This window comes from Panthera pardus, unplaced genomic scaffold (genome assembly GCF_024362965.1).
Source record: "Panthera pardus isolate Hobbes unplaced genomic scaffold, ASM2436296v1 HiC_scaffold_15, whole genome shotgun sequence".
Lineage (NCBI taxonomy): Eukaryota > Metazoa > Chordata > Mammalia > Carnivora > Felidae > Panthera > Panthera pardus.
This window is the reverse complement of record NW_026526710.1, coordinates 52,758,288-52,771,020: the sequence shown is the minus strand read 5'-3', so window position 1 is coordinate 52,771,020 and position 12,733 is coordinate 52,758,288. Positions and strand designations below refer to the sequence as shown.

General features: G+C 38.6%; 1 protein-coding gene across 1 annotated transcript in view; it reads right to left on the bottom strand.

Moving 5' to 3' along the window:
- The window catches only part of KIAA1328 (KIAA1328 ortholog), a 349,319-nt gene that overhangs the window by 53,212 nt on the left and 283,374 nt on the right, over positions 1 to 12,733 (bottom strand). The window contains exon 9 of the mRNA XM_019465357.2: positions 8,871 to 8,979. Within this exon, the coding sequence (XP_019320902.2) occupies positions 8,871 to 8,979 (109 nt within the window). The remainder of the gene's footprint in view (positions 1 to 8,870; positions 8,980 to 12,733) is intronic.

The window sequence follows — 12,733 nt, the reverse complement described above, 5'->3', positions numbered from 1 at the left end:
TGACACAGAACCTGCTTGGGAATCTCTGTTTCTCTCTCTTTCTCTGCCCCTCCCCCACTTGCTCTCTCTTTCCCTCTCTCTCAAAATAAATAAACTTAAAAAAATAAAAATGAATAAAAACAAATTTTAACTCTTTTTTTTTTAAGTTTATTTGTTTTGAGAGAGCGTGCGTGCAAGTGGGAGAGGAGCAGAGAGGGAGAGAGAGAGAGAGATAATCCCAAGTAGGCTTTGCACTGTCAATGCAGACCCTGAAGTGGGGCTCAAACTCATGAACTGCAAGATAATGACCTGAGCCAAAGTCAGATGCTCAACCCAGCCACCCAGGTGCCCTCAGATTTTAACTCTTAAAAGCAAGTTTGTCTCGGGGCACCTGAGTCGCTCAGTATGTTAAGTGTCTGACGTCAGCTCAGGTCATGATCTCAGTTGTGAGTTGAAGTCCCTCACTGGGCTCTCTGCTGTCAGCACAGAGCCTGCTTCAGATCCTCTATCACCCTCTCTTTCTGCCCCTCCCCTGCTGGTTCTCTCTCTCTCTCTCTCTCTCTCTCTCTCTCTCAAAAATAAATAAATAAATAAATAAATAAATAAATAAATAAAATACTTTAAAGCAAGTTTGTCTTATTCCTACTCTAGACCAGAATTTTATCAGCTTAGTTCCCATACCTTGAATTAAGTTCAAGTTTCAGGCAGAATGAAAAAACACTGAAATTTGGGATCAGAAGAACGATGTTCAGGACCTCTTTTCTGCTTCATGACTGTGTGACCACGGACAGTCTTCCAGTCTCGTTCAGTTCCCCTTTCTTCACTGTAAAATGGGATACTACTACGACTTATTTCACAGGGTGTGGGTGTAATTTGAATGAGACAATGCACGTGAAAAGCAATCTGTTAACCCTAAGGTACTATGCCAGGGACTGTGAACAGGTAATTATAATTTTCAGCATTATATTTTTGTTACTAGTACGATAGATACATGTTGCTTATGTAGGTCTTGAATCCCTGGCTGCCACCAATCCAGAATTTTGTTGCCAGAGATAAAACAGATCATTGCTACAATCAGGAACAGCATATTGACACGATTTTTCCTTCTGTGCAATCTAAATGGCTACTGGCAAATAGAGATGGGAAACTAAACAATGCTTGAACTGCTTAGGGGCTAAGGCCTTGGTTTATGACCCACGGAGAATAAAGAGGGACAAATGCAGAAATGTTTGTCTCTCTTCGCGGCACAGCAAAGGACCAACATGCCAGTTGTAGTACTTTAAAGACTATATCATATCTGGAGCTGGAAGCAACTGGATTATCATGTCAAGTTACTTAAGGTTTAAATAAAGATTAAAAAAAAACCCACTTTTTAAAAGAAAGTTAAAATTGTTTAATGTATACAACATGATTTTTTGGAAGAGTTGTTCAATATTAGGACATTATCAATTACATATATAGTGAAATGATTACTAAAATCAAACCAATTAACATATCCATCTCTTCATATAATTACAATTTTGTGTATGTGTCGTGAGAACACTTGAAATCTATTCTTTTAGCAAATTTCCAATATTTAATACAGTGTTGTTAACTATCGCCATCATGCTTGCTGTACGTTAGATTTCTAGATTTATTCACCCTACATATTGCAACTTTGTACCCTTTAACCAACAGCTCCTCACTTCCTCCACCTCCCCACTCCTGGGCACCACCATTCTGCTCTGTGCTTCTATGCTTTGAACTTTTTAGGATACACATATAAGTGAGATCATGCAATACATCCGTGTCTGGCTTATTTCATTTCGCATAATGTCCTCCAGGTAAATGCATGTTGTCATAAATGGCAGATCTCCTTTTTTAAAGGCTGAATAATATTCTAAAGTACATTCATCCACTGATGGACATTTAGATTGTTTCCACATCTTGGCTACTGTGAATAATGTTGCAGTGAACATGGGGGTGCAGATATCTCACTGTGGCACTGATCTTATTTCCTCTGAATATATACCCAGAAGAGGGACTGTTGGATCATAGGGTAGTTCTATTTTAATTTTTTTTTTTTTTTGAGGAATCTTCATACTGTTTTCCACAATAGCTGTACCGATTTACATTCTCACCAGCAGTATACTAGGGTTCCCTTTTCTCCACATTCTTGCCATTATGTACTTGCTATCGCTTATCTTTTTGAAAATAGCCATCCTAACATTTGTGAGGTGATACCTCATTGTGGTTTCAGTTTGCATTTCCCTGATGATTAATGGTATTGAGCATCTTTTCATATACCCGTGGCAATCTGTATGTCTTCTTTGACAAGTTCAACATCCATTCCTGACAAAAACTCTTAACAAAATAGAGAAGAAAATGTCCTCAGCACAATAAAGGCCATTTATGAAAAGCCACAGCTAACATCATAATCAATGGGGAAAAACTGAAGGCTTTTCTTTTCCTCTGTGATCTGGTGTGAGGCAAGGGGCTCACTCTTGCCACTTCTGTTCCACAAAGGACTAGAAGTGCAAGCAAGAGCAATGAGTCAAGAAAAAGAAAAGCCATCCAAGTAGTTAACGAAGAAGTAAAATTATCTCTGTAAATGGCATGATTCTATATGTAGACAACCCTACAGACTATAAACTATCAAAAAATCCTGTTAGAACTAACAAATTCAGTAAAGTTCTAGGATACAAAATCAATATACAAAAATCAGATGAGTCTCTTTATACTAACAATGATCTAATAAAAAAGGAAATTAAGAAAAATTTGAATTTATAATAGCATCAAAAGGAATAAAATACTTGGGAATAAATTTAATCAAGGCAGAGAAAGACTTGTACACTGAAAACTATAAAACACTGATGAAAAGAACAGAAGAAGGCATAAACAAATAGAAACATAGCCCATCTTCATGGATTGAAAGAGTTAATATTGTTAAAATGTCTATACTACCCAAAGTAATGTATAGACTCAGCAATCCCTACGGATATTCCAATGGCATTTTTCACAGACATAGAAAAACTATCTCAAAATTCATATGGAAACACAAAAGACTGTAAGTAGCTAAAATCTTGAGAAAAAAAAAGTTGGAGGCATCATATTTCTGGCTTTCAAATTATATTACAAAGCTATAGTAATCAAATTAGTATGACACTGGCATGAAAACAGATAGACAAAGCAATGGAACATAATTAAAACCCTGAAATAAACCAAAGCATAAGTAGTCAATGAATTTTCAACAAGGATGCCAAGAATATACAAGTAGGAAAGGATAGTGTCTTCAATAAATGGGGCTGTGAAAACTGGATATTCACATGCAGAAGAATGAACTCTTATCTTGGACTCTTATCTTACATGGTATAAAATAAAAAAACTCAAAATGGATTAAAGTCTTAAATGTACCATCTGGAATTGTAACGTTCTGAGAAGAAAACAGGAAAAAAAGCTCTTTGACATTGGCCTTTGAAATGATATTTTGGATCCGATACCAAAAGCTCAGCAACAAAGGCAGAAGTAAACAAATGGGACTGCATCAAAGTATATAGGAAACAATCACAAACTGAAAGAAAATATTTGCAAACTATATATCTGAGAAGAGGTTATTATCCAAAAAAAATATAAGGAACTCCTACAATTCAATAGCAAAAACAAAATCAAACCAAAAAACAGTCTGAATAAAAAATGGGCAAAGGACCTGAATAGACATTCTTCTAAAAAAGATGTAGGAAAATACTGTCTTTAAGACAGAGACAAGTTTAAGTTCTAGATTGCAGGGTATTTGAACCCTTGCAGCCCGGGCTTAGTGTAATGGGGTCCCAGTTTTCCAGTATTGTCAGCCTGGTTCCTCAGTCTCAACTTCAATGGGCAAAAAGTCTCCACAAGCTTCAAATCAGCTGTGCACAAATAGTTGTCTGTGAGCATGATTGTGTGCAAGCACACTATAGACAGCTTATCAAGCCGTAAACTCACAGCAAATTTTTCAGGACAATTAAGCATAGGGTTTGACAGCAAAGGACCGCAGTCGTAAAAAAAAAGAACAAGTTTAGCTATTTTTGAGCTATTTTTTAAGAGCCCCCAAAGACGCTATTAAACCTTTGAAAATATGTACTCAAATATGTATTCCTACCCCCGCAACAAAAAGTAAGCTCCACGAAACCACCCCTCTCCAACATATCTAAAACACAAACAAAACAAAATAAAAATGTTCAACTCTGTGTTGTGGTAAAAAACTAATTTCTTTGAAAAAAGCTGGAGTAGAGAGGTGAACAGTACTTCCTAGAAATAGACCAACTATAGCTCCAGCTCCCCAAATTCAGTAATTGGGCATAGTTTGGTGAGATCTGCTTTTCTCTCTTCACATCACATCACATCTCTCTCTCTCTCTCTCTCTCTCTCTCTCTCTCTCTCTCTCTCTCTCTCTCTCACACACACACACACACACACACACACACACACACACACACACACACGAGGGCAATAGTATCAGCCTTAAGTCTTATGAATCAGGACACAACAGAAAGAAGCCTTTTGATTATGGAGCATAAGGCAAGCTAACACCTTGCACAGCTCCCCTAGGTGGGATACGTGTGACATTCCTCAGGCACTCTTGGTGGCCCAAGACCAAAGGAAAGGGAGAAAACAATGGTTAACTGATAGAGATCACAGTCATGCAGGACATATGAGTCTCCATCAGTTTACAAACGTTTTAGTAAATTACAAGAAAAAGGCAATCTAATCAATAAATAGCGTAATCTCCAGAAATGTATAGACTCAGTTTCCTGGAGCCCCAACATCATCATAGTGATGTGGGGAACAAAGGCAAGAAGGAAATGGCAGGTAAAATTAAATTTCCTTATAACTTGCAGCCCATTGACAAATACTTGAGACAGGCAGAGTATAACATTTCTCCAGAAATTCCCTATTGTCTTCATGTTAATGTCTTACTAGAGGGAAAAACAACCCTGGCCTGACAATAGCTAGGCCTCCAGTATTTTAGGAGTCTTCTTTAGTATATGAAAGTGCTTCTGGAAAACTCCCTTTTGCCTTGACCTCCCCCAACTCCATAGTATACAATCAGTCCCTCCTTACCAGCCCAGTGCAGCTCTTTCTGCCCAAGGGTCCTATCCCCATGCTTTAATAAAATCACCTTTTTGCAACAAAGACGTTTCAAGAATTTTTTCTTGGCTCTGGACCCCCACCAACACTCCCCAAATCGCATCACTTTTACTTTTTACATCAGGGACTGAGAATGTAATCCTGGTATATGCCTCTGTTTATCAGTTTGGAACAATTACCAATGAGAGTTGTCATATGACTGAGAGAGAGAAACTTCACTGGCATTTTAAAAAGCAACAAGATTTCTGTTTCACTGAACAATCCCACAAGATACTGTCTTCATTTTAATATAAAGTATATTAGATCTCCATACCTAGATAGAAAAATATACCCACATATAAAGAATATCCAGCTGTTAATATGCTTTTTCTCACTAAATTTGAAATAAAAAATTTGAAGATCCAAAGCTACATTAATGCAAATATCTGTTGCAAGTATACTTTTTGATTAAATTGGCATACATCAAGTACAATTAGAAAGGTTATTTATAACGAAGAAATACATAATTCTGCATCTTAATGGAGATGACAATTACAGCTGATGGTTGCTAATTAACATGACTTCTTTTGCTTTGGGTGTCAGATATTTCCTGAATGATCTTTCTTGGTGGCAATGGGCATACTTAATTCTGGAAGGCACAAAAGGGTTAATTATCAGTAACAGTTGTGCTCACAACAAATTAGTTGGTAACCTGACCAGCTCTGGTTTCACCTTGGAGACCAGAGGATCAAGTGGAATCTGTAAACTCCGACTCTGGGTCATGGCAGGAGAAGTATTTGTTGAACTCTCTGATCATAGGTGCACCCCCCACCAGGTGTTCAGAACGACAGGGAGGAAAGCCCTCTAGTCCTCTCTCCAGGGGAAGTGGGTTTGTGAGGTGTTACCTGTGCCGGCGAGGCAGAAATGCATGGCACTGTTTGGTGCCACAGCACCACGCTCTTGTGCCAAGATGACTGCCGCGCTCACTCTCTCGGACAGCTCAGGGGTGTGTGACCAATGCTGAAGGCCAGACAAAGAAGCACCGCAGCCCTCAGCACAGAAAACTATAAAGCCTCCTTTGCTTGTGCTGTAAATTACATATTTATTTTGTTAGCATGAGATAGATGAATATTTCTACATATAAAGGTGCCCAGCTAAAATCAGGATAAGCGATATTAATGTCCTATGGTCAGTATTATTGAACCTTGAAAGCAATAAACTTTATGAGTCAATAAATATTACATTTGCAACATAGTTAACATTCCTTTACTGTCTCTAGCACTTATTACACATTGTAACCGCAAGTCTACAATACATTATTCATATTTGGGGTGTCACCAAGTGATGGATTGCTGCAGGAGAGGCTGTCCTTTAAATAAATCAACAAATAAAAATGCAAATGTTAACATTTTCAGCCACAACTTTTTCCATCTTGAATGGGGAATGAAAATTTCACATTATATTGACAGGCAGCAGAAAGAACAATTAACAGCCCACATTGTGAATGAGAAAGATGACTTTGCACGCCTGGTTTTATCACCTGCACATGGAACCATGTGGGACTCTTCTAGGTGTTAGTGCTTATCAGAGAATAAACAAGAACCTTTTTCCCACCAGCATCTGTCCCACCCTCATCCTCTTTTGCAAGTTTTGAAAATTCCCGGAATTAAGGGTGGACAGGCTTTTACTCTTGTTCTCAGTACCTTCAAAGGTTTGTTAGGATGAAGAACTGAGTTTTGTCTTATATTAAGAGTTTGTGTGTAACTGAAAAGTAGTCTATAAAAAATTCCTTTTCTACACTTTGAAATAAAAATAATTCAAATAATCCTGATTCTGAAGTCTGGAAAGCAACCACTGTGCCTTCCTGGTAACTGATTTTCATAGTATTGGATCTTTTTTTTCAACTCTGCTCTTTGTATAATAGACCTATGATATACCATCATGCACTTCTAAGGATGAAGTCCAGTGTGTTGCACATCGTTTTTATGTAGCCAAGTACTCATTATTTAAGAAACCTTTGAGAAACTATATTCAGCTGATTTGCAGTGTTAAGAACTAACAGAGAATCCTTTTTTTTCGGTGCGTAAATATGAGTCTTCACAGCAAATTTAACCTGGGCTTGTAAAATTGTACAAAGTTGATATGGTCCATTCAGAAAATGTGTGCTGAGAATGTTCTACAAAATTCTTACTGGGGAAATATTTTATTCTTCCTTTTCATGCTTCTCTCTAAACTGAAATGCAATCATCAAAAACACATTAAAGTAGCATTAAGGATCTCACTTTAATCTTCAATAGGAAAATTCACTAAGATTGAAAATCCACACCATTTCTTTTTTTATTTTTATTTCTGAGAGAGAGCATGCATGCACAAGCAGGGGAGGGGCAGAGAGAGAAAGGGAGACAGAGGATCCAAAGTGGTGTCCGTGCGGACAGCAGAGAGCCCGACGGGGGGCTCGAACCCACAAACTGAGAGGTCGTGACCTGAGCCGTGAGATCATGACCTGAGCCGAAGTAGGACACTTAACCAACTGAGCCACCCAGGTGCCCCAGAAAATCTGGATCATTTCTCCTCTTTACCTGTACCTCCTCCAGAGGAAGCCCTCAAGGCAACTGAGATGGACCTTTGAGTACAAGCATTCAGCCACACTGCTAAGTGGTCCAAGGAGGGAGCCCTCACAACATTTCAGAACTACAGCTCTCTGTGGGTACTTGGAAAATGCTAATAATGGCAGCATTAAAAATAAAAGAAAGGAGTAATGGACAAAGAATGTGGTAAACTGGTTAAATTTTCTTTCAATTGAGGGTCACCTTCAAAATAAGGAGGCTGTTGTTGTCAACAGTTACAATATTTAAGATGACGGACTTTGGAGTCTGAAATGCTACTTCTACATCTTATTGGCTGGGTGACCTTAGACAAGTCACTCAATCTCTTAGTTTCCTAATTTTAGAAATGAGGATGATAGCAGTACCTCTTTATAAAGCAGTGATGAAGATTAAATGAGATAATTCATACAAAGTGCTGGGTACATAATAGATGCTAATAGATGGCAACCATTATTACTGTCTTTTACATTAGAGTTATTTCCCCAAAGTTCTTTATAATTAAAATGAAGTCTTAAAATCTATATTCATCTGATAAGATGCTGAGAATTTAAGGCTCAAACAATAGTATTACCAAGAAACCCTAAACTATGCCTTTTTGGTGTTGATCTTTATATATTCAGCTTTAAATGAATAATATGGCAGTCGGCTTACTGGATGTAAGAAATTTTAATACCCTATTTCTTTCCTGACTCCAGAAAAGGCTGATCAAACTACTAACTCTTCAGATGTTTCTAGTGTCAGTAAATGTTAACAGACCCTTTAAAACTGTAATACAAAACCCACCATAATTTTCAGTATCAATTCAATTAGTTAAACTTATAGTCAAAGTATATAACCATTCTGTGATAAATTGGGAAAGACCTACTGCTAAGCACATTTTCTGATGAATGACAGGATTAGCTTTGCATTTCTTTGGAAATCCTTGCCAATAACCAGTTTCAATCAAGGCAGGGCATGTATAAAGGAAAGGGCTCCATGAGTTCAACCTGGCCAAATCCAGATGCTTCCACATAAGGCCTTTCTTCTGAGTAACGGTTATTAAGAATTGTCAAGACTTTCCACTCCGTACTAAGTAGCTCCTCCCAAATGCTCTTACCTAAAGAATGTTAAACCCCCTCTCTCGGCTCCTCCCCTGTTTGTGCTCTCTCTCTCTCAAAAAAAAATAAATAAATCAACATTACAAGAAAATAAACCACTTACCGGGAAGTGTCATGCTGCAGTGATGACGTGGTTGTGATTACAAGCTCCTTTTGGCTTCCTGTTGTCATAGGAGATGTGGACGCATCTTTTCTAATTCCTGCCAATGTCCCTGTATGAACAATACAGGAATTAATTTGGGCTTTCACTAAAAGGAAATGGAAAAATCCATTCTGAATAATATATTAAACATTACAAAAATCCCCAAGCTTGAAAAGTAAGCTATTTCTTTTCCCTGAAATGAAACAATGGCAGATGGAAAAACTCAGTGGGTTGTTTTGATTTTGTAAACATCAGAGATCCACAGTATCTTGTTTAAAAAAAGTACATCTGTGCAGTAACAGACTGGCTAGTGGTTTTGTTTTTAAACCTGATGGCCTGTCATCTTCCTGCTGATTTGAGTTTACTGTGAAAATGCCCAAGAAGGTAGATTGCTTTATTTTGTTCCCTTTCCCTATCCTAAGAAGAGATCTTTCTTCTCTTTGAGCCCAGGACTTTGTACCACCTACGCCCCTAAGTTAAACCCAAAACATTCAAGCTAGGCATAAATCTTAAATATTTCTTTCAAAGAACTAGACACTGGGCTAAAACAAATGCCTGCTTGGAAGAGATGCTTACCTAACCATTCTAGGGCTGATCTGGTCTCTGTTCCTTTCTAATAAACAATGTTGAGTTGATAATTAGTTTTCTCCTCTGGAGTGCTCAATGAGATGGCATGGACAGAAAGGTTTTTCGTTTCTGTTTGTTTTCTAATTATTATTATTTCTAATGATATTATTTCTAATAATAATAATTTTCTCCTTCTCCTTTTCCTTGGAAGACTGTTAGAATCTCATTCACAGTTTTTCTTCTGGTTCCTGGGTAACAATTGTGTAGGCTGCTTAAAGAACTTATATGGGAAGATGTACTTTTTCTTTGAGGGAAGCGTAGCTATTCAAGTAAGACCAAGATAGCTTTGATGTGTAGGGAATACCAGACCCTCAGATGCCAAGAATACAGTATGATAATTCTGGGAATGGCACCGTTCAGGTGTGACCAGAGAAAATCAGGTCTAGAGAAAGCAAGAGTCTTCTATCTACAGAGATTAGCATCAAAACAATCACCGTGATCCTTGGTATTCAAAAGCTATACTCAATACAAACTGTTCTTTATTATGTACAGAGGTGAAGGATGAGCCACCTAAATGCACAATTCAGTCCTCTTTGTATACACAAGTTTGTGGGACCCTCAACCCAAACCAATACATTTTCATACTAGACATAAACTCCACCATTACCTATAGTGCATTCAGTCAGTAAATATTTAGCAAGTACCTAATCATGGGCAAGGGCTATTGCCAGGATTAAGCTCAGACTTAGTTTAGGGCAGGGGAAGGAAGGTGTGAGAGCAGGAACATGAGATACTCTAAACAATCTGGTAATCATAAATAACCCAAAGCAGTATAAGGTAATAACAGCTAACAGATACAACAATATGCTTAGTGTGTGCCTGGTACTTCTCTAGGCCTTTGCCATATATCATTTATCTTTTTTAAAAACAGCCTTGGGGCGCCTGGGTGGCGCAGTCGGTTAAGCGTCCGACTTCAGCCAGGTCACGATCTCGCGGTCCGTGAGTTCGAGCCCCGCGTCAGGCTCTGGGCTGATGGCTCGGAGCCTGGAGCCTGTTTCCGATTCTGTGTCTCCCTCTCTCTCTGCCCCTCCCCCGTTCATGCTCTGTCTCTCTCTGTCCCAAAAATAAATAAAAAAAAACGTTGAAAAAAAAAAAAAAAAAAAAAATTTAAAAACAGCCTTATGGGGTGCCTCGGTTGCTCAGTTGAGCATCCAATTCTTGGTTTCAGCACCAGTCATGATCTCACGATTCGTGGGTTTGAGCCCCGCATTGGGCTCTGCACCCACAGCACAGAACCTGCTTGTGATTCTCTCTCTCTCCCTCCCTCTCTGCCCCTCCCCTGCTCATGCTCCAGCATGCACGCATAAATAAACAAATACACTTAAAACAAGCTTCATTATAATTTGAATGCCATAAAACTTAACCATCTTAAGCATATAGTTTGAGAAAGAGTAGATTTCTATAGCTTATGAAAGCATGGCCACAACCCAGTTTTAAAAATATTTGTCATGAGATTCATTGTTTCTTTTTACAATCCAGGGTAGAATATTTTCTCACAGGGGGCCTGGGTGGCTCAGTCAGTTGACAGGCGACTCTTGATTTCAGCTCAGGTTCTGAACTCACAGTTTGTGAGTTCAAGACCCACATCAGGCTCTCTGCTGACAGCACAGAGACTGCTTCAGATCCTCTGTCCCCTTCTCTCTGCTCCTCCCCTGTTTGTGCTCTCTCTCTCTCAAAAAAATAAACATTTAAAAAAAATGAACTTCTAACACATATTTTATAAAATGGAGTATTTTGTCACCCCTAAAAGTTCCCTTACGTGCATTTGTGGCCAGTCCCTTCTCCCTGTCTGTTCTGTTTGTATCCGCACTCTAGCTCTCTCTCTCTCTAGTTTTGCTGTTTCTACAAATTAGTTATATTGATCCTCATAAAAACCCTTTGCAATAGATACTCAGTTTTATATCTCATTTACAGATAGGCAAAATAAGCCATAGGGGACTTACGTGACCTGCCCAAGGCCACAAAGCTACTAAGTGAAGGAGCCAATATTCATGTCCAGATAATCTGATCCCAGGGTTTTTCACCATTAAGCTCTTCCACCATAATAAACAGAAAAGTCTGAGGAATTAAGAAGTGGGAGAGATCACATATCGCTATAGGATTTAAAAAGATTTAATGCAGGCGGTGGTATTGTGATAGGAAGGAATAAGGAGCATGGAATCAGCAAAAGCTAAATTAGAAACCTCGAGGCTAAATATTTAATGTATTCAGGAAGTATTTATTGAGCATCACTACGTCCTTGTACCTTGCTAATCACTTTAAATCACTTTACATGCATTATCTCACTATTCCTTACAACAGTCCTTAAATTATATTATTGCCCTCATTTTCTAGATAAGGAAGGTCAAGCCCCAGGTCCAGTATCACACAGCTAGTAAGAACAAGGCTGGGTTTTGATTTTGTATGGCAAACTGATCTTAAACATTGTGCTAGGTGGCTCAAAAGTAAAACACAGCAGCAACAAACACAATTAAACAACAACAACAACAACAACAACAACAACAACCTGGTCTTTGGAGAGATTATTTTCGTGGCAGAACCTGGAATAGGTGGGACAGAGAGAAGGGAGGGAGGTAAAGCAGCTCACAACTCCTACAACTGTCTGGACAGAGTCCTGGGTGAGGTGAGGGGAGATTAATGGGCAAACAGGGATATGACCAACAGAAAGGGATTTGTGGGCGAGGTGAGAGGGAAGAAGAAATGCCCAGCAGTGAAAGAACGTCATTATCTCTGTAATCACTACTATAGAAGACCTGAATATTATTTATTCTGTTTTGATATTTCTATCAAAAATTTAATGGAGACAGGTGACATTTGATGGGGACAATTTAAAGAAGGAATTGTAACAGAGGGTCCAGGGACTTGCATGGCATCCATGGATACACTTTGGATTGTGAGTAACTTGTTCTGCAAGGTGAGCAAACATTTCTAATAAATTTTCACTTGATAAATGAGCGATGTCTTGCAATACAAGTAGTATGTGATGCCCAATGTCACATGATCACAACTGAGCCTATGGTTCTTTTCTCTCTCTCGCTTCAGGATTGTGGGTGATCATCTGCTATGCTCAGATACTCAGTCTCAAGCAGTGGTGTTTGGCAAAAATCAGTGATTTTTCAGAATGTGGGAAGGTGCCCACAACTGGCACTAGTGTATTTTTTTGTCACTTTAAAGCACCGATGGACAGTCCTTTACTT